Source organism: Mobula birostris, chromosome 26, assembly GCF_030028105.1.
Source record: "Mobula birostris isolate sMobBir1 chromosome 26, sMobBir1.hap1, whole genome shotgun sequence".
Classification (NCBI taxonomy): Eukaryota; Metazoa; Chordata; class Chondrichthyes; order Myliobatiformes; family Myliobatidae; genus Mobula; species Mobula birostris.
The window spans coordinates 24,492,254-24,518,129 of record NC_092395.1 but is presented as its reverse complement, the minus strand read 5'-3'; the positions used below and the strand labels follow the sequence as shown (position 1 = coordinate 24,518,129).

The following is a 25,876-nucleotide window of genomic DNA, read 5'->3' as shown; positions in this document are numbered from 1 at the left end:
CAGATCACATAGATCACAGTCAGATAGCTGAAGTTCTTCGTTCCTCAAATATTCTAGAAAATCTTTCCTGCCCCATCTCTAAGATCTTTGCATTGCCGTTAAGGTAGGATGGCAAAAATATTCATGAGATTCCACTCTGGTGTAGTTAGCTTTTTGCACTGGTTCAACCTGTTTCTGCATCCTGGATCTTGTATGCTTTGATTTTGTGCTGAGTATTAGTGTAACTAATGGGGGAGCATGTGCCTTAAACAAATTTAACTGGGCTGTAAAATGAGTGAAATGGATTCAGTCTGCAGACGGTGTACTGTGTTTCAGATGGCCAAACGTTGCTCAGTCCCAAATACCATTTTGTTTAATAATTCAGGCAAATAAACATTTCAAATTTCCATTAGATCCAGCAGGGGAAAAATTGTGGGGAATACATTGATAATTCTGACAGACGTCCACATGAACGTTCTCCATCTACATTTGTTGCCCCTTCATTTATTACTGATTTTTTTTGTCTTACTGAAAAGATGTGTGTTGAGGGAAAAATATTTTGCAATGTAGTGGGGTAAGAAAACTGATTTCTTCCCAATTGATGAAAAATACTGCACAGCCACCTTAGGAAGGAACTGATATTTAATTGGTGTGGATGATTTTGCGTTTAGGATTATTTCACTCAAGAGAGACTTCCCCTGGACATTGCCCTTGTGCTGTTTTTCAGCAACATTCTCCACTCACTCCACAACACGTTGTGCAAGTGCACATTGGGTTTTTTTTTGATTAAGATACCTCTGGATTTTTATTAGTTAGAAAGAAAGCAAACAATATGTTGACAGAGGATTCTTTACCTCTGCCTCAGCGGGAAGACAGTTTAGCTGCTGAAGTAAGAGAATGCAACACTCCCTGGTTGTTAGCATGGATTTATTTTGTTCTTTGCAGCATTTCTTGCAAGTTCCTGTGAGGAAGATGGCAGTGAGTCTCCATCTTGACAGTCTGGTGAAGGCACTCGGACAATCCTGATGAAGGGTCTCGGCTCGAAACATTGACTGTTCAGTCCTTTCCACAGATGCTGCCTAATCTGCTGAGTTCCTCCAGCATTTTGTGTGTGTTAGTCTGGATTTCCAGCATCTGCAGAATCTCTTGTGTTTATCTGATAATCCTGTTGGATTTGCTAGGATTTTGACCCAGAGACAATGAAGGAATTGGATTATATTTCTGGGCCAGGATATGGTGTGAACTTGGGTCTCGGGTGGGATGAGGAAACATGGGAATGGGAGTGCTACTTGTAGAACAAAAGCTAATGGCATACTCCCAATAGCCCAACAACCTTCACTGCTTTCCCTTGAACTCGCACTCATGAAATCCTGTGGTCCAGTCAGCTACTTTCTGCAGCTTTTACGCAAAATTGTGTACTTCATACCTGAGGAAGCATGGTACCCAATTTGTACACAGGAAGCTCTCACAAAAATGAAGTTTGTCGATAACCAGGTCATTAGTTTAATATCATAAGGTCACTTCTGGCTGGGAGGGCACTGCATTGGTTAATTGTTTGTAATGATACCTTGTTTGTGTGTGTGTGTGTCTGTTGCTAGTTATAAACTAGCAAAGGGTGGTGTGGGCTAGGCAAAGCCGTGGAGATCTTGCAGTTGCTGTAGTTAACCTGTTTGTACTCTTACTCCAGGCTGGTGACGGAACATTCAACCGAGCCAAGTTGCTCAATGTGGGATTTGCAGAAGCTTTGAAAGAGAACGAATATGACTGCTTTATATTCAGCGATGTTGATATTATACCTGAGAACGACAGGAACCTTTACCGTTGTGGCGCGAATCCACGTCATCTGGCCTGCGCTATGGACAAGTTCAATTATCGGTATGCAACTAAGCTCTGAATTTACTTTGTCTCTGAATCGTATATTCTCCATCTGGAGCACTAGCTGTTTCTCTTTCTGTGGATACTACCCAGTTTGTTGAGAGTTTCCAGAATTTTCTACTTTTGTTTCCAAAGCCTTTTTTTAAAAATAATTTTTTACTCCTCCGATGGTGGGAAGGGAATAGGTAAAAGGCAGATTGTTACATCTCCTGCTGCTGCATGGGAGAATGCCATGAAAAGATAAATGGGAGTTGGTGGAGGTTGAGGCAAAGAGGAAATGGTCCCTCTGGAATGCTAAAATGGGAAGGAGCGGGAAGATGTTCTGGTATCTTGTAGAAGATGGAGGAAATTATGAAGGATGATCCATTGAATATAATGGCTGCAGGGAACTCAGTCCTTGCATGGGATAGCAATAGAGGGGTTGTGATTAGAAAGGCAGACATAAGAGAGATGCACATCAGACAGATAGGAAATTAGAGGGGTACAGGCCGACCGCAGAAAGATGGGACTTGATCAGGTTGGCAGCTGGGTTAGCATGAATGAGTTGGGCCAAAGGGTCTATAGATAGATTATGAAGACATGTAGTCCCCTTTTATTGTCATTTAGTAATGCATGCATTAAGAAATGATACATTATTTCCTCCGGTGTGATATCACAAAACAGAGGACAAACCAAGACTGAAAAAACTGACAAAGCCACATAATTATACATATAGTTACAAACAGTGTAACAATACCATAACTTGATGAAGAAAGTCCGTGAACACAGTAAAGTTCAAAGTTTCTCAAATGTCCCACATCTCATGCAGACGGGAGAAGGAAGAAAAACTCTCCCTGCCGTGCCGACCACAATCTGACTCTGAGTCATCCGAAAACTTTGAGCTCTGATCGGTTCTCCGACACCGAGTACTGAGCGGCATCTCTGCCGAACGATTCGACCTCCTTCTCAGTCGCCAAAAGCAGGCAAGGCCGGGGATTTTGAGGCCTACCCTCCGAAAGATTCCCGACCACACAGTAACAACAGCAGCGGACAGGCGTTTCAGAAATTTCTCCAGATGTTCCCCTGTGCTTTCACGTCCATTCTCCATCAAATCAGAATTGTCCACGGCCCCTATTTAACAGATACGACATTTTTCACCGGACAGCTGCACATGTGCTGTGTGCTGCCATCTTCTCCTCCCGCCGTTTGTTCCTTTTCTGTATAACTCAGACCCTGAGTGCCGGGTCAACTTCAGAGGCGAAGACACCGGGGAAAGATCTCAAGCACTGTTGTGAAATGTATCGAATTAGAGCTGATGCAGTGCAGCTGAGATAAAAGGGGGAAATGGAACCCTAGTCCAGGATGGGTGGCAGTGTAGTCAAGGTAGCTGAAGCGAATGGTCCTGAGTTTGAATCCAGCCGGCCCCTTACACACTGGGTTGAGTGTCAAGCTAGCAACTTGGCCTCTTTTGTTTTAAAGTCAAATACAGTACTACAAAAATGCCACCCGATGCACCACAAGGCGTGAAAAGTAACAATATGTAGCGTCTGCCACCGGTTTGGGAGCTGATGACAAATCTGGCAAATTCTTCCTGTAGCCATTTTATAATCAGCCATTAATAACTGTGCTTGTAAGCTTTGGGCCGTGAAGTCAACAGGGGGAAGGTCTGGATGGTTGTGCTGGTAGGGGATGGGGAGGGGTGGAGGGAAATCTGGAGGATAGGGGGAAAATGAAGAAAGAATGGAGGTGCCGTGGAGGAGGAGGTGGCAGTCTGAGGGAGGAACTAGGAGAAAGGAACCTGGTAGAAAGGCTGAGAGACGGAGCAACCGAAGGACGAAAAGGGTCAGCGTGATGCATTTTATCAGGGAGGTGGTGTCAGGAATAGGTCTTGTCCAGAGCGTGCCTGCATGTTTTCAGAGTCAGTACAACAGAGCCTAGACTCCCATTGTCTTGGAGCTCCTTTGAGACCTTGCTATGTCAAACTGTGGGGTAGCTGTTGAGCAACTGTCACACAACATTGTAAGAATCCATTCATATGATTCCTCTCCGCTTCTCTGAAACTGAGTGGAACCAAATGGTCTTTGATCAGGAGCAGTGGAGATGAAGCTCCCCTACTGCACTTGAAATAATGTTGTGGAAGGTTTCACAGCTACCTGGGGGAGAAGATAATATCATTCTGAAATATCCAACGTTCCCTGAGTCGCTGAATTGGTAAATCAGTTTATTTGTATTTTGATTAGGACTTGTACCCATAAAATTGGTTTGAAGGTACAGGTGCTGCCACTCAGAACACAAAAAAAGCAGTTTTAGTGTCTACCTTACTATTTACTTTCTTCAATTATTCAAATTTGTTGAGCTTCTGTCTCTTCCACGCACTCCACTCAAGTTAAATAAAGCAAAACTGATATGAAATCTGGTTTGATTGGTTGCTGTAGCAGATATTGGACTCATTAAATGTTCCAAAGGGTGAGTAATTGGAGTAACGAAGGCTGATTTCTAAAATCTGTTGTGAGGGAGCTATAGAATTTACAAGTTTGCCAGAATGGAGTATATTTAAAGTGGAGGTTGATAAGTTCTTGATTAGTAAGTGTCAAAAGTTACAGGAAGAACGCAGGAGAAGGGGATTGAGAGGTAAGATAAATCAGCTATAATTGAAAGGAGGAGCAGATTCAATGGGCTGGATGGTGTAATTCTTCTCCTTTGTCAGTGATACAACAGACTCAGTAATCCTATTCCTTGACTCAATGCCATTGAATACTTACACGTTATTAAATCACTTATTCTGATTTAACATTTATTATCCAAGGAAAATTTTTGAGGGATTCTGTGAATTGATTTGAGATGTTTAATTTGATTTGACTCTTTGGTGTTGGTGTTTGGAGCAGTAACAAAGCTCTTCTACCTGTCTCATTTTCTGGCAAATCTTTCAATAGATTAGGTAGATGAGAAGGTCATAGTTAATATCGTATCAGAGGATAAAGATTACTAACCCTGTTATATACAGTAAGTTCTTACCATATTCATGTAATTTTCTTCGTTTCCTCACAGTTACATACTAGACCGCTGAACTTGGCTGCCACAGCCCTTGTTATATTCAGCCATCTCATTTTTGAGGTTGTATCTCAATAACCTACTGCGATCTGAACTAGCTGTCCTGTTTCATACATTATCCTTGCACTCCGAAAACCAGCTTATGTTGAGAGTCTTCAGTGTTTCTGCTAGAAGTGTCCTTTCAGCTTTTGCTACACTGGCGGTCCTGCAAGACAACTCCTGAGGGCCGTTGCACAGTTCAGAGATACAGCGCAGTCATAGGTTCTTCCAGCCCCCCCATGAGCCCACGCCCAATGACACCAATGTAACTAACCTGCTAGCCCGTACGTCTTTGGAATGTGGGAGGAAACTGGAGCACCCAGAGGACACCCACACAGTCACAGGAAGAACATACAAACTCCTTACTGACAGCAACCGAATTGAAGCCAGGTTGCTGGCATTGTAATAGTGTTGTGCCAACGAAGGAGGAGAAGATGGCGGCGCGAGGGCAGCGCGCGTGGCCACTTCGGTGGTGATGTCTGTTATCTGTCAAGTAGGGGACCGTGCATAATTCTGATTTGATGGAGACAGACGTGAGAGTACGGGGTAACATCTGGAAAACTTCTGAAATGCCCGCTTCGCTGCCGCTGCTACTGTGTGGTAACCAGAACCTCTGGAGCAGAAAGCCCCGAAATCCTCGGCTTTCTTTGTTTCAGCGGCCGGGGCAAGGTCAAAGGCGCTCAGCAGAGGATGGCGCTGGGGAGGCTGTATCGGAGAGGCTGGTCGGAAGCTCGAAGCTTTCGGACGGATGGACTCAGTGTCGGCTGTGGTCGGCTGCTTCCAAGGCATCGGCAAGTTGACGCTGCCTGGAGGTTTATGGCAGGAAGTTTCTCCCTTTTGCTGCCTGCTATCGGGGACTCGGGATTCGATCGACTCAGGGACTTTGAGACTTTATTTACCGTGCCCGTGGTTTGTTCTTCATCAAATTATGGTATTGCTTTGCACTGCTGTAACTATATGTTATAAAATGTGGTTTTGTCAGCGTTAGTCTTTGGTTTGTCCTGTTTTCTGTGATATCACTCCGGAGAAACATTTTATCATTTCTTAATGCATGTTTGCATTTCTAAATGACAATAAAAGAGGACTGAGTGTTCTCATAATCTAATCTAATCTAATCACCACGTTACCGTGGCAGTAATTGATATTTCTGCTGCTGTTTCTATAACATGTTTTGTCTGGGGATAGATAGGTTGTTATCCTTATTCTCCCACCTGTCAGTTTTAATTGTTTTCTACCTCCCCAGCCTAGTTAGACCCAGGCCTAGTTAGACCCATGTCTAGTTAGACATAAACCTAGACCAGTACAGGACATGAACAGGCCCTGCAATGTTGCGCCAAACTAGCTAAAAAGTGAATCAAACCCCCCCCCCCAAAAAAACTAATCTCTCCTACCTACACCATGCCCATATCTCTCCATCTTCCCTGTATTCATGTGCCTATCTAAACATCTCTTAAAAGCCTCTAATGTATTGGCCTCTACCATGGTACCAGGCAGCACATGCCCAGTATTTACCACTCTGAGTAAAAGAACTTGCCCCTCAGATTCCCTTTGAACCTACCCCCTCTCACCTTCAATGCATGCCATCTGGTATTAGACATTTCTCCCTGTCTACTCTATCTACGCCTCTCCTAATCTTATAAACCTCTATCAGACCTCCCCTCAGCCTCCATCGCTCCAGAGAAAACAGCCCAGGTCTGTCCAGCCTCTTGTGATAGCACGTGCCCTCTAAACCAGGAAGATCCTGGAAAACCTCTTCTGCACCCTCCTCAAGGCCTCAGTGTCCTTCCTGTGCTGGGGGTGAACTGTGTGCAATACTCCAGATGTGGCCTAACCAGAGTTTCATAAAGTTGCAACATAACCTCTTGACTTTTGAACTCAGTGCCTCGACTAATTAAAGCAAGCATTACATAAGCTGTCTTAACCACCCTATCGGCGTGTGTAGCCACTATTAAGGATCTTGCTCTTAACTGTGTACTGTCTCCTTGCATTTGCCTTCCGTGGTGCAACACCTCACATTTGTCTGGGTTAAACTCCATCTGCCATTTCTCTGCCCATTATCTGGAACTAATCTGTAGCGGATTGTACTCCTTGCCAGTCTTCCACACCATCCACATCTCCACCAATCTTGGTATCATCTGCAAAACTTTACTAACCCACCCACCCGCATTTTCATTCAGGTCTTCGATTAGATCAGATTATGAGGACACGCAGTCCTCTTTTATTGTCATTTAGTAATGCATGCGTTAAGAAATGATACAATGTTTTTCCAGAATGATATCACAGAAACACATGAAAAACCATCTTAAAAACTGACAAAAACCACATAATTATAACATATAGTTACAACAGTGCAAAGCAATACCGTAATTTGATAAGAACAGACCATGGTCATGGTAAAAGCCTCGAAGTCTCTCGAAAGTCCCATCATCTCACGCAGACGGTGAACCTCCAGTGCCGCCAACTTGCCGATGCAGCATCCTGGAAGCATCTGACCACAGTCCGACTCCGAGTCCGTCCGAAAACTCCGAGCCTCCGACCAGCTCTCCGACACCGAACACCATCTCTGCCGAGCGTTTCGACCCCAGCCCTGGCAACAGGCAATAGGCAAAGCCAAAGATTTGGGGCCTTCCCCTCTGGAGATTCTCGATCACACAGTAGCAGCGGCAGCAAAGCGGGCATTTCAGAAGTTCTCCAGGTGTTCCTCCGTGCTTCTCACGGCTGTCTCCATCAAATCAGGATTGTGCACGGCCCCCTAGTTAACACATATCGATATCATTCGGAATGGTCGCGCGCGCTGCGTCGCGTCACCATCTTCTCCTCCCTCCGAACTAATCAGCTTTGTTGAATCTGCTAGGAGCAAAAGCTCCCACCAGTGCGGAATTGCGGTTCATTGAAACAAGCAATGTGTCTACTATAGGAGGGCACAGCCACCAGGGTGTGGGTAGTATGTTAAGCTGCTGCACAGACGCCGAATAGAGAGGTGTTCAGAAACAGCCCTGAAGAACCTTGTCAGAATTTCTGATATTTACACTGAAGTGGAGCTAAATTAATACATGTGTTTTTATCAATAACCTTTCATCCTGTTGTATAATATCATGATTTTGCTGTATGTTTCTGTACAGATTTGTGTATTCAGTTAAAGCAGCTTTTTCCCTTCCAAATATTATCAGTCTATTCCAAACAGTCTTGGCAATCAACTACCTTAAAGGCTGGTTTCCTTGGCCCTTCCTCTTTATGCCATTTGTGTTTTACACAGCATCAGAATCCGGTTTATTATCACCGGCATGTGACGTGAAATTTGTTAACTTAGCAGCAGCAGTTCAATGCAATACATAATATAGCAGAGAGAAAAAAATAAAAATAATAAATAAACAAGTAAATCAATTACGTATATTGAATAGACTTTGAAAAACAGAAATACTGTATATTAAAAAAAAGTGAGGTAGTGTCCAAGGATTCAATGTCCATTGAGGAATTGGATGGCAGAAGGGAAGAAGCTGTTCCTGAATTGCTGAGTGTGTGCCTTCAGGCTTCTGTACCTCCTACCTGATGGTAACAGTGAGAAAAGGGCATGCCCTGGGTGCTGGAGGTCCTTAATAATGGACGCTGCCTTTCTGAGACACCGCTCCCCAAAGACGTCCCGGGCACTCTTCAGGCTAGTGCCCAAGATGGAGCCGACTAGATTTACAACCTTCTGCAGCTTCTTTTGGTCCTGTGCAGTAGCTCCTCCATACCAGACAGTGATGCAGCCTGTCAGAATGCTCTCCACAGTACAACCATAGAAGTTTTTGAGTGTATTTGTTGATACACCAAATCCCCTCAAATTCCCAATAATAGTTATAGCAGCATAAAGGAGTTGGTTGTGGACTACAAGAGGAATGGAGACAGGCTAAGCCCTATTGACATCAATGGATCTGGGGTTGAGAGGGTGAACAGCTTTGAGTTCCTCAGCATACACATCACCGAGGATCTCATATGGTCTGTACATACTGGGGCTGTGGTGAAAAAGGCACAACAGCGCCTCTTTCACCTCAGACAGCTGAAGAAATTTGGTATGGGCTTCCAAATCCTAAGAACTTTCTACAGGGGCACAACTGAGAGCATCCTGACTGGCTGCATCACGGCCTGGTATGGGAACTGTGCCTCCCTTAATCTCAGGACCCTGCAGAGAGTGGTGCGGACATCTGTAGTTGTGAACTTCCCACTATTCAGAATATTTACAAAGACAGGTGTGTAAAAAGGCCCGAAGGATCATTGGGCACCCGAGTCACTCCAACCACAAACTGTTACAGCTGCTACCATCTGGGAAATGGTACCTCAGCATAAAAACCAGGACCAACAGGCTCTGGGACAGTTTCTTCCACTAGACCATCAGACGGATTAACTCACGCTGATATGGGTGTATTTCTATGTTATATTGTTGTACATACTGTTTATTATAAATTACTATAAATTGCACATTTAGATGGAGACATAACGTGAAGATTTTTACTCATGTATATGAAAGATGTAAGTAATAAAGTCAATTCAATGACACTAACCTACACTCAGTGGCCACTTTATTAGGTACCTCATGTAACTAATAAAGTGGCCACTGGTGTTCATGATCCACTGCTGCTGTAGCCCATCCATTTCAGGGATCGATGTGTTGTGTGTTCAGAGATGCTCTTCTCCACACCACTGTTGTAACACGTGGTTATATGAGTTGCTGCCTCGTTCCTGTCAGCTTCAACTAGTCTGGCCATTCTGTGAGTTATTAACCATTAACCATTATAGTCATAGTCATACTTTATTGATCCTGGGGGAAATTGGTTTTCGTTACAATTGCACCATAAATAAGAAATAGTAATAGAACCATAAATAGTTAAATAGTAATATGTAAATTATGCCAGTAAATTATGAAAGAAGTCCAGGACCAGCCTATTGGCTCAGGGTGTCTGACCCTCCAAGGGAGGAGTTGTAAAGTTTGATGGCCACAGGCAGGAATGACTTCCTATGATGCTCTGTGCTGCATCTCGGTGGAATGAGTCTCTGGCTGAATGTACTCTTGTGCCCACCCAGTACATTATGCAGTGGATGGGAGACATTGACCAAGATGGCATGCAACTTAGACAGCATCCTCTTTTCAGACACCACTGTGAGTTGCTGCCCCGTTCCTGTCAGCTTCAACTGGTCTGGCCATTCTCCACCGACTTCTCTCATTAACGAGGCATTTTTGCCGACAGAACTGCCGCTCACTGGATTTTTTTTTGTTTGTTTTTCACACCATTCTCTGTAAACTCGAGACACTCTTGTGTGTGAAAATCCCAGGAGATCAGCAGTTTCTGAGATGCTTAAATCACCCTGAATGGCACCAACAATCATTCCACAGTCAAAATCACTTGCATCACATTTCTTCCCCATTCTAATGTGTGGTCTGAACAGCAATGAACTTCTTGACCACGTGTGCATGCCTTTATGCATTGAGTGGCTGCCACATGATTGACTGCTTAGATATTTGCATTAACAAGCAGGTGTAGCTAGGAAAGTGACCACTGAGAGTATGTAAGGATAAAGTCAGGCTACCAAAAGCTGGACAAAGAGTTGTGTCGTTTTGGAGCATCTGGGAAAGGGTGAAGAGGTTTGGGGTCAAAATCCAGAACAGGCTGCTAATGGCATGGCCATCATTGGAGATGTAAAGCTGGTGACTTTGAAAATTATTGCTGAATTTTGTTGGAGTAAGGGAGAGAATGGAAGAGCCAAGGACTTCCTGTTTAATCTTTCACTGCTCAGTCTACTCATTTATGAAAGATATTTCAATATCCAGGTGGATTTGGGTGTGCTTAGACTAGATTTGTTCCTGTTTCTCTGGCGGTTTTACACCATTTGCCATCGAACATTCATTTTTTCCTCTCCCTCCTCCTCCTCAATGCAGGTTACCATATACTGGCTATTTCGGAGGGATTGTAGCTTTTACCAAGGAGCAGTATTTGAAGATAAATGGTTTCTCCAATAATTATTGGGGCTGGGGAACTGAAGATGACGACACATTCATGAGGTAAGAATGAAGCAGGTGTCCATAGTTAAATATAGGAACAGGACACTGTCTGCTCAGTGGTCTTCTGTGTACTCTTGCTTTGGGTAATATCTTCTAATCATTTTTTCCATGTGTTAAACTTTAGACTGATGAAATTTAAGTTTAGTCAAAAACCTTTGCAGCAATCATAAACCTTGAACTTGAGCACTGACTTTAAAGACCAGGAAGCTTCTCTCGATGTGTTTTGAGCCAATAGGGGTGGGGTGCAGAGGATTTGCTGGCTGCTCGTTTTGGAGAACCAACTTTCTCCTTAGTGTTATGGGGGGGTGGGGCTGTAAAGAAAAGAGCCACCAGGACCATCGCAGAGGCTGCTGAGTGAGCCTCCAGATAATATAATAATATTTTATGTGATATGTGAGTGTATTATGTAAATTCAGATGGCGTTTGGTGTAGGTCGGGCCTTGCTGCAATGGCCATTGTGTGGCACTCCCTGAGAGCTGACACAGCAAAGATGCAGTACTCCCACGCTCCAGCCACTGCAGTGCTGCAGCGCTCTTAGCAACACTGCAGCAGTAGTGCTAGGGGTGCCGCACCACTGCAGTGGCTGGAGGTGGGGGTACTGCATCAGCTCTTGGGAAGTGCCACACAATGATCCATCGCAGCAAAGCCTTAATGATCGGGTCCTAGCCTCATTTCATATGGTGTGGAGCTCCAAGATATTGCTCCATCCTCTCAGTGGGCTGCACTTCATCATTGGATCAGATGAGCGTGGGGTTAGTAAATTCACAGACGCCTCGGGGCATGCATGAAGCACAAGTTGTGTTTCTGCCTTTTGCATGAAATGCGAATCTCAATTCTTCCAGAAAGGCATAGAAGGCTGGTGAGGCTGCGTCCACACTACGCCGGATAATTTTGAAAACGAGGCTTTTTCTCTTCGTTTTGACCCTCTGTCCACACTAAAATGGTGTTTTCATCCCCCGAAAATGGAGATTTTCAGAAACAGTCTCCAGAGTGAATAAATCTGAAAATGCCTAATATCCGTTGCAGTGTGTACAGGGTAACCAGAGCTTTTTAAAACCGTTGTCATGACGTGCCAGAACAAATGGTGACAGCGCGGCATTTCATTGTTTTCTTCTTCTTATTATTATTATTATTATTACTTTATTGTCGCCAAACAATTGATACTAAAGCGTACAATCATCACAGCGATATTTGATTCTGCGCTTCGCAGAACCTAACAATTTCAGAACAGACAGCAACAAGACTGAAGCCAGAAGAGTTAGAAATGTACTCACCAAATACTTCGACCCATAGCTTACTGAATAAATAAGTATACTCACTTTGCCCTGTTTTCTGTCCTTGCTTGTATGAAGGTAAGGACAGAAAACACCCTCCGCCACCTACAGTTTAAATTCCATGCGGAATATTTTGGAGGATCAAGAACCAAGAACAAAGGCAGTTTACCTATTCATGCAAGTACTTCTCTGACAATAGATGTGTCACAGCCTAATGTAACATTGTATGGAAATACAAGATAACACTGATGCAGACATGATTTATACATTTAACAAGGTGCTTTATTAATGCAACAGAGTTGGTCAGTTTTTCAATGTTCGTCGTCAGCCGGGTCATACTGTCCGTGAACTCCCTGCCAGTTGCCTCCATACGCTCCAGTATTTGTTTTTGTTTTAGTTTTAAGTCCTACTGTGCGAGAGCCAAGAGCAATTCCTTTTAAGTTTTTCTACTCTGTAACTGGACAAACGCGCACCAAGTATACCGTTTCATCTTCGCTTATTTTCTGTGTGGCCCGCGCAAGACCCAGTAGGAGGAGATTCGCCCAAATATCCGTCTAATGTGGACAGAGATATTTTGAAAAACGCTTAGTTTGGACGCCTGTCGTTTTTACTCGAAACCGGCGTTTTCGAAATTATCAGGTGTAGTGTGGACGTAGCCTGAGACTACTAGAAGAAATGCAAAGCCACAGTCCCTTGTCCAGCTAATATTTATTCCTCAAACGGCGTTTATTAATACTGATTAGCTCCTCATTATCACGAGATTGTTTACGCAGCATATTTGCATGAGCAGGTTGCAATGTTGCTTTAGGATAAACTTATGAAAGTACATTTAAAACAGATTGTATACCATGAAACTTTAAAGAAGAAGTTGAAAAGAATGCTTTTCACAACCTTTTTGCTTTGACTTGGGCTATGTCCACACTACGCCAGATAATTTTGAGAACGCCGGTTTCAAGTAAAAACGACAGGCGTACACACTAAGCGTTTTTCAAAATATCTCTGTCCACACTAACACAGATATTTGGGCGGATCTCCTGTACTGGGCAAGCGCAGGACAAACAGAAGACAAGTGAAGAGGAAAAGGTATACTTAGTGCACATTTGTCCAGTTACAGAGTAGAAAAACTTAAAAGGAATTGCTCTTGGTTCTCGCACAGGAGGACTTAAAACTGAAACAAAACAAATACTGGAGCGTATGGAGGCAACCGACAGGGAGTTCACGGACAGTATGACCCGGCTGATGACGAACATTGAAAATCTGACTAACTCTGCTGCATTAATAAAGCACCTTGTTAAAGGTATAAAACATGTCTGCATCAGTGTTATCTTCTATTTCTATACAATGTTCCATTAGGCTGTTACACATCTATTGTCAGAGAAGTACTTGCTTAAATAGGTAAAGCACCTTCATACAAGCAAGGACAGAAAACAGGGCAAAGTGAGTATACTTATTTATTTAGTAAGCTATGGGTCAAAGTATTTGGTGAGTACATTTCTAACTCTTCTGGCTTCAGTCTCGCCGTCTGTTCTGAAATTGTTAGGTTCTGCGAAGCGCAGAATCAAATATCGCTGTGATGATTGTACGCTCTAGTATCAATTATTTAGCAACAATAAAGTAGTAATAATAATAAGAAGAGGAAGAAGAAAACAATGAAATGCCGGGCTGCCGCCATTTTTTCCAGCACATCATGACAGCGGTTTTAAAAAGCTCTGGTTACACTGCAACGGATATTAGGTATTTTCAGATCTATTCACTCTGGAGACTGTTTCTGAAAATCTCTGTTTTCGGGGGATGAAAACGCCGTTTTAGTGTGGACAGAGAGTCAAAACGAAGAGAAAAAAGCTTTGTTTTCAAAATTATCCAGCGTAGTGTGAACGTAGCCTTGGTGTCTTACATCCTGTGATGTTCTCCTGACTTGTGGTTGCCTGTGCTTTGGGAAACAGGCTAGGCAACTTATCCAAAACAAGCTCCCACAATGTCATATGGAACAGATGGTAATTTTTAGCAGTATTAAATGATGATTGACTATCAGCTGGAGGGTGAACTCTCTTGCTACTCTCCAAATTAGTGTCATTGGATCATTTCCATCCTGCTAAGGGGCCAGACAGTTTGGCTGTCATCTCAACTGAAAAATCCATGAATGCAGAATTATCCATTCTTAGATTTTGTGTGCTTTTGAAGTATCAATGGAATCTCAGAATTATTCTAAATATACTTCAGTGAGATCGTCCTTCATTAGTGGTGAGAAAAAGAGGAACTTATTGCATAGTAGAACAAAGAATTTTTATTCCCATTTAAGAACTGTTAAGACTGTCTTAAACCAGATTTTTTAAAATTGTGAATTACATTGAATTACACACACACACACACACACACACACACACACACACACACACACACAGTGCTGGAGGAAAGCAAGTCAGGTTGGGCATCTATGGAGGGGAATAAACAGTACACATTTTGGGCTTGAGACCCTTCATCGGGCCTGGAAAGGGAGGGAACAGAAGCCAGAATAAGAAGGTAGGGTGAGGGGAAGGAGTACAATGTGGCAAGTGATAAGTGAAACCAGTTGAGGGGGAGGATAGGTAGGGTGAGGAAAGGGAGAACTAAAAAGATGGGAGGTGAAGGGCTGAACAAGGAGAAATCTGACAGTAAGAGGACAATGAACCATGGAAGAAAGGGAAGGAGAGCTGGCACCAGAGGAGATGATGGGCAGGTGAAGGGGTGAGAGAGGAACCTGAATGGGGAATGGAAAAAGAGAGGGGGGGAAATTACCAGAAGATACAGAAATCGATGTTCATGCCATCAGGTTGGAGGCTACCCTGGAGGTTGCTCCTTTAACCTGAGTGTGGTCTCATCATGCTGAAGGGTCTCAGCCCAAAATGTTGACTGTTTATCCCCAGCTGAGATGCTGCCTGACTTGCTGAGTTCCTCCAGCACTTCATGTGTGCATGTGGCTCAAGATTTCAAGAATCTCTTTGTTTCTATAAGTTCAAGAAACTTGTTTATCTCTATGAATAAAGTGTTCCTGCTTTTTAGACCCAGTGTTTGAGATAAACACAGTGACACAGTAAACACACCGTCTATGCAGGGCAGATGACAGGATTTAGTGACTAACGCAGCAGGGTCCCGATTCCAGTGGCAGGAAAGTAGTCCATTGGATTAGGGAAACGATGGACAGCAATCCAGTAAGATTGGTAGCATCCATAGCAGGAGTTTTAATTGCACTGGATGTGTGATTTGGGAGGTTGGACGACTCGATGTTAGTTTTAGAGGGTCTAATAAGTGAAGGATGAGGGCAGTCCAGTAGAAGTTTTGGTTTTGAAAGCCTGTGATTTCTGGGAAAGCAAAGACATCTGTTGGGCAGGGGGATGAGAGAGGGCAACATCAAGAATCAGAATATTAATTAAATAGCTGTCAGCCGAGAGGGAAAACAGTTTCTGGGCTTAGAACGAGTGGTAGGGTGTTTGAAGGAATTCCTGTGAGGCGTTGAACCACTATGAGGTGGGTGTGGGCACAGAAGCCCAGCAATGTGCTGAGCTGGTCCCTGCTGGGTGTGCCAAAAGCACCCCTGGGGCCACACCCTGTGGCCGGTAGTTCCTACCTATCCCTTGCTGGGAACATCACCTTCAAAACCTGGGAATGGATACAGCAGTGAACAAATGCAGAAACAACGAGAATTTACTGTATTTGTTATAGGTAATGTTGAGGCTTGTGGCGGAATCATTTTCATCAGAAAAGCTCACTGAGGAATCTGCTCTTTTTTTTTTCCACTTTTCACCTTCTTTGTTCCCCAACTCATCAGTCATCTGTCACCAGTCTTCTGTACCCACACTCCACCTCCAGCTCACAACCCTAGCTGCTTTCTCATTCTTCTCCATGTCCCCCCCAACATCCACCTCTCTATTGCCTGTTCTGAACCCCCGCCTTGTACAATTCCCCCGCTGCTGTTTCTCACTTCCCCCATCCCAGCCTTGTTCTTTTGCCCATTCCCAGTCACCTCGTATCTGTCACTCCCTCGCTGTCCATTTCATTCAAACCCAGCCCCTCTAACAGTCTCACTCCTGACCCTCTCTGACTCCCAATGCTGTCCAGACTCACTCAACCCCAGCTCCCATATCTCATGCCCATTGCACCATTCCCCATCTCAGCTCAATGCCATCCTTCCCAACCTCCATTCTCTCACTTTCTCCCCAATACCCAATAGCCTTGCTTCTCCTCTTTCGTATTGCCTTGCTCCACACTTTCATCCTCACTGCCATCTCCACTTCAATCTCTACACACAGAGGCCATTTTATTAAATACACCTCATTAATGCAAATATCTAATCAGCCAATCATGTGCCAGCAGCTTAGTGCATAAAAGCATGCAGACATGGTCAAGAGGTTCATTTTGATGTTGAGACCAAACATGGAAGAAATGTGATCTAAGTGACTTTGACTGTGGTATGTTTGTTGGTGCTAGACAGAATGGCTTGAGTAACTCAGAAACCGCTGACCTCCTGTGATTCTTCATGCACAACAGTCTCTAGAGTTTACAGAAAATGGTGCGTAAAATAAAAAACATCCAGTGAGCGGCAGTTCTGTGTGCAAAAAGGCCTTGTTAATGAGAGAGGTCAAAGGAGAATGGCCAGACTAGTTCAAGCTGACAGGAAGGTCGCAGTAACATAAGCAACCAGATCTTACAACAGTGGTGTGCAGAGGAGCATCTCTGAATGCCCACCATATCAAACTTTGAAGTGGATGGGCTACAGCAGCAGAAGACCTTGAACATACACTCAGTGGCCAGTTCATTAGGTACATTATGAACTTAACTGTAATCTTCCTTTACCTAATAGTGGCATTTGTACCTTCAGCTGTTTGGTTATCCATGTTTTCCATTTCTCTCCCACTGTCTCCTAGGCTCCTCATGTTCCTCTATTTTTAGGACTTGCCGTGAAAAGTCAAAACTATTTGGGAACTTTTTTAGTCACTTTTTATTATATCCTTTGTTAGTTCATACTTGTGTTTGAATACATTGCTGTTCACTCTCTTTTTTGCATTCCTTCCCTGAACCTTTCGACTGCTCTTACTCCTTTTAAAGGTTGCCTCTCTTTCTCCGTGTGTTGTTTGGTAAGAGATCTTGTTTGATAATTACAAAACATTCCAGGAACAATTAATGTTCTTAGTAAAACAAGATTGTAAGTTGTGCTTATCAAACCTTCCATTAAGGAAATGACTTTGTTCTAAATCACAGAGTGAAACTGAATGGCATGACTGTTGACCGGCCTGACAGCAACATTGCAAGAACCAAAATGATACGACATGAAAGAGACAAAGGAAACGAGGTCAATGAGAAAAAGTGAGTCAGTGGCTGTCATTTTTGAACGGCGGTATTAAAATAAAATTATATCAAATATCAAATATTATCTTGCTTATAAAGGGATCGTTCAAATTGTGTGGTTATTAGGACTTGTGACTTGGAAATAACAGGTTAATGAGTTATTTCTCTTCCCAGAGGGTTACCAAATCATTAAATTTCTCTGCCACAGAAAGCTGTGGAGGGAGTTACTGAGCACATTTAAGGCAGAAATAGGCTTGCATTTTCTTTATTGGGAGGTGGAGGGTTTTGAGGAACAGCTAAAACAATGGAGCTGAGAACAGATCATATTTGCCATGTTCTAACTGAACACCAGAAAAGGGATAAAGGGGCCACAAGTCTCCCTCCCATTTCTTGTGCTCTTTTATGGGAGGAAATCAAAGAAAATAGTGGTTGGGTTGAGATGGAGAATCAGCATGCTATTGACATGTCTAGTGTGTGTGTGTGTGTGTGTGTGTGTGTGTGCGCGCGCCCTTAACTCCTGGTGGAGTTGTTGGAGTGCCATCATGACTTGCTTTTCTTTTTGATGTGCTCATCGTACGGCATGTCTTGGGCATCTGAAACCTGGCGAAACCCATCCCTCTCCAGGATTTTTATTTTTTTTTTAACGAGGTTGACACGCAACCCAGTTTGTTAGCTCAACACTCAACTCAGGCATGGATGGAGAGCGTGCAAGGGAGCTGGCCAGATTCGAACTCGGGACCTCTCGCTGATGCCACTATGCCACCAGCTGGCCTGTCTAGTCTACTGTATTCCCTCTTAAATGCTAATTATGTTTTCATCATTTTTGCAGGCAGTGAATTCCAGATGGTAAATTTTTTCTTTTTTAAAAAAATAAAGCTTTTCCTGGCATCCCCCTTGAATTTTGTCCAGCATTTTTAATTGGATACCTATTCTTTGATTCATGATGAGAGAGAACTATTTATTCCTTCTAGCTGGGTCAGTCATGACGTGGTGCATTTTTGTTAAGTTTCCTCTCAACTTTCTTTGCTGCAAGAGCAGTAATCCCAGCTTCTCCAGACTACCTCAGTAGCTGAAATTCATTTCTAATACTCTTATAGATATTCCTCATCTGAAAGTTCTCAAGCCAATCTAATATGAATTAAGACTAAAGCCTGTCACAAGCCTTGTGGCCCATCAGGCCAGTGTTTATGCTGGTTTCCATGGCGTGAGGCAGACTGAGAGTACAAGACTCCCCTCCTCCCCCCCCCCCCAGATAGGATGCCAGTCTATCGCGAGGTTACGAGGTTAACCCCCAGCATTTTTGCCGGTACCCATTCTCAGCTGGGTAGACTGGAGCATTATGTGGTTAAGTGCCTTGCTCAAGGACACACACGCTGCCTCGGCCAAGGCTCGAACCCACAACCTTCAGATCACTAGACCAACGCCCTAACCACTTGGCCGCATGCCACAATCTAATATGGAGAAAGAGGTTATTGTAGTCGAGGGAATTTATGTTCTTATGTGTTATCTGCGCACCATGTTGGGGGGGGGGGGAATCTTAAAGTACAGCAGGATGGGAACTTTAGCATATTCTATTTGCTACTCTCTTGAACAAAAGAGACTTGCTGGGTTCTGTCCACTGATCCACTAGGAAATTAAACACTCAGCAGCTCGGTTACAATAATCTTTTGGCTAAATGGATTAACATACAGTAGTTGTATCTTAGTATCTCAAGCTGCTACTTGGCAGAAAGGAACACGCTGATTGAGCTGGTGTTGGGGATACAAAGTCCCTTTACGTAGTGGGGGAAGGAGAGGAAGATGGCAACCCCCCCCCACCCCGAACCATTGATAGTACTGAATTGATGAGGCAGATGCTGAAAGGCTGTTTTCCCTTTTTATTGTAGTCCAGAACAAGGAGATGAGGGGTCATCCATTTAGAATAGAGGTTTAAAAGAAAATCTTCCTGAATGTTGAGAATGATTCTCTACAACACCCCATCCCCCACCCTGAGAGAGATGTGAGTGCTCAAATGTTGTGCATTTTGAAAATGCGAACCAATAAGCTTAAAGACAATTAAGGCAAGCAAGCAATCTGGGGAATGGATTCGAAAATTGAATAGAGGATTTGCCATGATAGGGCAGCATGTTGGTGTAGTGGTTAGCACAATGTTTCACAGTACCAGCGATACAGGTTCAATTCCCTCCACTGCCTGTAAGTAGTTTGTACCTTCTCCCATGACCGCGTGGGTTTCCTCCGGGTGCTCCGGTTTCCTCCCACAGTACCGGTTGGTAGGTTAATTGGCCATTGTAAATTGTCCTGTGATTAGGCCGGGGTTAAATCGGGTGTTGCTGGGCGGTGTAGCTCAAGGGGCTGGAAGGGCCTGTCCCACACTGGATCTCAATTTTTTTTTAAATTAAAAATAAATCATTCCTGTAGTGATCTTGCTGAATGCTACCTACTACTCTTTGTATTATGAAGCAATGAGTTGGGTTAAGAAAAATTACCGAACAAAAGTACAATGAAACTAAATACCAGATTGGGAAATGAGGTTTGAGGAATAATAGGACGGATGTGAAAGAGACTGGGGAAAAAGTAATGTTTCAGGATTTTTCAATTCGGGGCACCAGGTTAACAATGTACAGAGCAGCCTAAATCATGTCTTAATACAAGATTCAATATCAGTGTCTTAACTAACTTTTTCTGTTTTTCCAGTTATGTTGTTTATAACAGGATGAAATTCACAAGGCACCATGATGGCTACAAATCCCTTAAATATTCAGTCATCAAAATAGAAAAAACCCAACTTTTCACGAAGATTACAGTTGATATTGGAAAACCTCCATCGTAGAGAAGTGGAAGAGTGCCTTTACCACCACCATTACGAGTGGAATTAACCAAAGAAGAGTGAGTGTGTGTGTGTGCGTGTGTGTATACGCTGCCTCAGACCACTGTTCAGACACTTAAACACACGAATGACACACATGCTAAATGACTCAAGTCTCCTCACTTTAAAGGAAGTGATCCATCGTCTCTTGCTTCTGTAGATATGGGGGAAGAGGCTATTAAAATGTGTCTGCCACAACCTTTTCTTGAGCAGAGAGAGGGCTCCCTAATGCTGCTCAATAATGAAAATAGCAAGAGGTTGTGAATGAGCTCTTGCTCTTGACTCAGTGATATCTTGCATTGATTCTGTCATTCATTTTTCAAGTATTTTTCACCTTTAGTTTGGATATAAAGGGGTGGAATCTGTTGGATTGTAGGATTCAAGGAGGATGACGACTTGCAGGTAACATTCTCTCATTTGCAGTTCCTCCTCCACCTCTATCTGGCTAGTAACCAAGTCTAAAGAGGAGGGATGAGAGTTCTTTGGTCCCTCTTGGACTCTATCAACTCTTGGGAATGGCTCGTGTTTTATTTTGCTGATTCATTACTTTTATTTTTCCTGGGTGACGTTAAGCTCATTGTTGACATGTGGGATGGTTCTGCTGATGATGGGGAGCAGAGGTCTATCGCAGTTTGTATAGGTTGTCTCCACCCACCCCCACCACCACCACTAAGACCACAGTCACACATCCCATCACCCCTGTCCAAAGTGACCTTGACTGTTGCATCCGTCATGCTGGCACTCAGTTCTCTGTCAATTTGCAGAGGCCCCGTCTCTTTAAAGGTGCTGATCAATGTGGAGTAATATTCCTTTGGCACTGGTTACCCTGTTGCTCTTCACAGAAGTGCCCATTTGTAGCATGTGATATTCAAGATCAGTGTAATCCAATAATAGTAGATTCAAGTCTCAACTCAGAAGTTGAGATGTGGGCTGTCCAATCAGAATTGAGGGAGGGAAAGACCTGGCTGGAATTTCTTTCGTTGTAGAGACAAGGTTACTCAGACACACAATCGACCTTAACCATCTCTGTACTGAGCCTGCATTGAATCTGTGATCTTATGTAGCTTTCAGACTCAGTCTTCCACTGAGCAGAGTTGTTATCAGATGAGCACCTCGAAATGAACACTATGTGTTCTCCAACTTTATATTCCATGTTTACAAGGCATTCTGTAAATTCCATAATCATGATAGTTGACCAACTGAATTTCTGCTTTGCATCCTCTTTAACGTCCTACAATTTATGTTTGAAATATTTGCCACTACAGCTACACTATTTAACTGGGATAGGGAGAGGTGATTAAAGACTGAAATCTTTTTAATCCTCCAAATACAGTGTCCACCCATGTTCCTGGAGCAACGTTGTTCACATTACTTCCAGTCAATGGCAGTGATGAAAAGCTCATTGAAAGCATGCTGACCATTGTGCAACATCTCTTGCTTTTGAGTTGCTGAACTGTTCGTAACTTTTTTTTTAAAAAAAAGCAACAGTTGTAAATGAACCAAAGATAACTCTGCAAAAATGTATAAATTAAACTTATTTGTAAAATGGAATGATATTTATTTAAATGTACAGCAGAGCGAGAAAACAAACTCTGCAGGTTTTATGGCGATTGTATTATGAATGATATGGGAGATGTGTGAAATATATTTTTAATGGACTGTTGATTATTTTATTTCTTTGTAGTTTTATTGGTTCCAAGTTCTGAGAAAATATGACTCAGATTTTGCCCTGACTGAAGTAATATTCATCCACATATGTGGCAACCTCTGATTCTCATTTTTCTAACTCCACTTGCCCTGTGGCCTCAGTTGTTCAATCCGGCAAGTAGCTGGGCCACCTAGATTGAGAAAGGTCAACCTCCAGTTCCCAGTGCTTGCTGAAGGAAGGAGTATAAGGGACACTGCAGATGTCCTCTGGTGCAGGGGAAGAAATGTTGTTCTTCTGAAAACTCCGAAGTTTTCTGCTTCCATTTGAATTCTTGTTAAAACATTGACTAAAACTTGTTTTCACCACCACATCTTTACTTCGCAAACGTTCTCCAAAGCCACATGGCTTCCAATTGAAATTCCATCTTTCATGTTTCAGGTGCACTGGGATTTAGAGGTATGTTCATGATGTTCAACATTCTTGAATCATTGTTCTCAATCTCCTGTTACTCTTTCACTGACTCTTTCTGTCTCAAGGTGTCCCTAGACTACTACCTCCGTTGGCACGTTTGATGATTCAGGCAAGGATGTTTTTTCATTTCTTTCAGTGATCAAAGATTGCATATCTAGCAATGTGGATTTACCCCTCCCTTCAATAGTGAAAGCCCTTGATGGAGTGCATGTGGAGAGGATGTTTCCTATGATGGGAGAGTCTAAGATCGAAGAATACAGACTCAGAATAGAGGGGCATCCTTTTGGAACACAGATGAGGAGGAATTTCTTTAGCCAGAGAGTGGTGAGTCTGTGGAATTCGTTGCCACAGGCAGCTGTAGAGGCCAAGACTTGATATATATTTAAGGTAGAGGTAGATAGATTCCTGATTGGTCAGAGCATGAAGGGAGAAGGCAGGAGATTGAGGCTGAGAGGAAAAATGGATCAGCCATGATGAAATGGTGGAGCAGACTTGATGGGCCAAATTCTGCTCCTATATTTTACAGCCTTATCTATTCATTGCTAACTATTGTTTTGATATTGATGTTCAATGGTTCTATTTAATATCAGAGAATGTATACAGCCTGAAATTCTTACTCTTCGTAGACATCCACAAAACAGAAGAAAAACCCCAAAGAATGAATAACAGAAAAAAGTAGAACCCCAAAGACCCCCACACACACAACAGGCAGCAGAAAGCATCAGCCACCACCACTACCTACCCACCAAGCAAACTATAGCAAAGCCCCCAAAGAGTTTGTGATCTGGTCCCTCAAACACCACCGTTTGTCCCAACAGTTTAACATCCTCCAGGCTCCCTGTCTCACTATCGAGGGTGGGGGGGGGGGGGGAGAGAGAGTTATCATTCCTGCTGCCTCAAGAGGAGAAGCCGACAGCTTGCTGTTTCTATGTTAGACTGCAGCACCACAGTTATTTTGAGTTTGCCCCAACTCGAGAATCGGGAACAAACTCTCACCATAGAGAGCGCGATCACTCGAGTGCAGAGGCCTCTGATGGCCACACCCACTCTCATGGTGTTACAATCTCCCTAGTGTTCCATTAATTTCTCACTGCCTTTACCCTCTCTCTAACCTACCCCTTCTGAATTGGGAGTACTCCACTCACTAAGGACCAACTCCAACATTGTCTCCAATGTTGCTAAGGAAAGTGGCATTGACCTCTGCCTCAGAGTTGGATGGAAATCCTCTGAAGCTTCTTTATGGCTCCCTCTTAAAGATGATCACACACTGAACATCAGACACTGACTTAATTTCCTCTGGAGAATAATAGCCTTTGGCTCTGTACATCTCTGATCCTGGGGGCCCCTTTCTACCTTCTCCAAAGATCCATGAATAAGACTTGTCTAGCAGAACATTTCAGCCAGTTTTTGTTCCCAGAAACGGGCTGGCTGGTGGTGTAGTGGGATTAGCACTGGACTTTGAGGGCTGAATTCAAATCCAGCCGGGTCCCAACCTGGGCAGCAGCAGTATCTGTGCAGAAGAAAGACCTGGCAATCTACTTCTGTGTCTTGCCACGAAAACTATACTAACCATAGGGTCAGCAGAGTCGATGGCATTCAACAACAGGAACATGCTGCCAAAGGGTTTCGACCCGAAAAGTCAACTATACTCTTTTCCTACATGCTGCATGGCCTGCTGAGTTCCTCCAGTGTGTTGTGTGTTTTGCTCTGATTTTCTCTTGTTTGTGATGGGGAACAATGCTGTTGGAGGAGATTGAAACACTTTCAATCACCCAATAACAAGATCCAGTGGAGTTGTTAAATGCAAGGTAAATTTTCCATTAGCTTGCTCCAGTCTAATTTCCTAATCATGACTTCCTTTTCTGTCTTTCCATCTTTTGGCTTCGAGTGGTGAGAATATAATACCACAATGGGAATGCTTTTGTATTAGCCTGGGAATGTCCAAACGAGCTTAACAAGAGGGACTTTGAATATGCTATAAATTTCTATTGGATTGGTCTGTACTGCCATTTAAATCCTGCAGCTTGCCAATTCTGTCCAATTTAAGAAATTCTGGAAATATTGAGTAACACACGCAAAATGCTGGAGGAACTCAAAGTCAGGCAGCATCTATGGAAGGGAATAAACAGTAGACATATCGGCCAAGACCCTTCAGTAGTTCTGCATATGATATATTATTCTATCTGCTTTCATCATTGGATTACTTACAAAGTAATTGATGCATTTTAGGCATTTCTACCTAGGATTATGGAAAAATATGGTTTCAAAACTCCATTATTAAATTTGAGGGATCCTTACAAGATAGAGGAATAAAATGAAAAAAGTATTGGAAATACTCCAGAGTTCAGGCATCAACTGTGGAGAGAGAACCAGGGTTTCAGTTCAATGATCATCCATTAGAATAGGGAAGAATTAGAACTGACATTGGCTGGAATTGCAGGGGAAGATGTGTAATCATGCATGGGGGAGGTCAGTGATGGAGTAGGGGTACGAGTAGTTGGGACAGGTAGTGTTGGCTGAAAAAAGGGAGTGAAAACTATTTATTAATGCGGGAGGCATAAGATGAATGGAATTTGAAATGCCATAGGAAGGAGAGAAAACTGAATGAAAACTGGAATTGATGACCATCAGAATTTGCTGAATCCAGAACTGAGTCCTGAAAGTTGTAACGTGCTAAGCTGGAGGATGAGCTGCTTTCCTTGACCTAATGTTGAGCTTTATTTGAAAAATGTTAGAGGTCAAAGGTAGATCAGAGAATTAAAATGAGAGGAAAGTGCAAGCTCAAGATGAATCATGCAGTCCTAATGATCTGCAAACAGCACAAAAGGAGATCACACACTAAGAATGTAATTCAGTATACTAAACAGGAAGTTGTACTGAAAAGGAACTTGGCTGAAAGCAGCTTTTTGGGCCTCTAAGTGACAGTAATGAAATAAAAGAGCAGGTGGTGTAACTTAATTAGTTTTTGCATAAAAGAGCTGCAATGTTTGGGGTTTGCTAAATGGTCAAAATTTTCCATATAGCATGTTGTTAAAATCAATATTACTACACTCTTTTTGGAATTAAACAAGATCTGCAATGTTTGGGGTTTGCTACAGTCAAAGTTTTTCCATATAGCATGTTGTTCTTTAAATCAATATTACTACACTCTTTTTGGAATTAAACTTGAAATGTGCAATAAAAAAAACAAAGTGCTGGAAACATTCAGCAAGTGTTGAACTGAGTAATGTCTGCATAGAACATACGTTACATTTGGTATCACATTTGTTGTTGGGATTTCTGAGTTAACTGTCCACCAGTAGAGGACCTGAGTATGCAAGTCCCCCATATTAGCCT

At 43.1% G+C, this 25,876-nt stretch overlaps 1 protein-coding gene across 1 annotated transcript in view; it reads left to right on the top strand.

Annotated features, from left to right (window-relative positions):
* LOC140188175 (beta-1,4-galactosyltransferase 2-like) overlaps window positions 1-22,084 on the top strand; it is a 58,059-nt gene extending 35,975 nt beyond the window's left edge. Inside the window, exons 4-7 of the mRNA XM_072244182.1 lie at window positions 1,667-1,854; window positions 10,838-10,960; window positions 17,470-17,574; window positions 20,250-22,084. Coding sequence (XP_072100283.1) covers window positions 1,667-1,854; window positions 10,838-10,960; window positions 17,470-17,574; window positions 20,250-20,385 — 552 coding nt within the window. The 3' untranslated portion in view covers window positions 20,386-22,084. The remainder of the gene's footprint in view (window positions 1-1,666; window positions 1,855-10,837; window positions 10,961-17,469; window positions 17,575-20,249) is intronic.
* The last annotated feature ends 3,792 nt before the right edge of the window (window positions 22,085-25,876 follow it).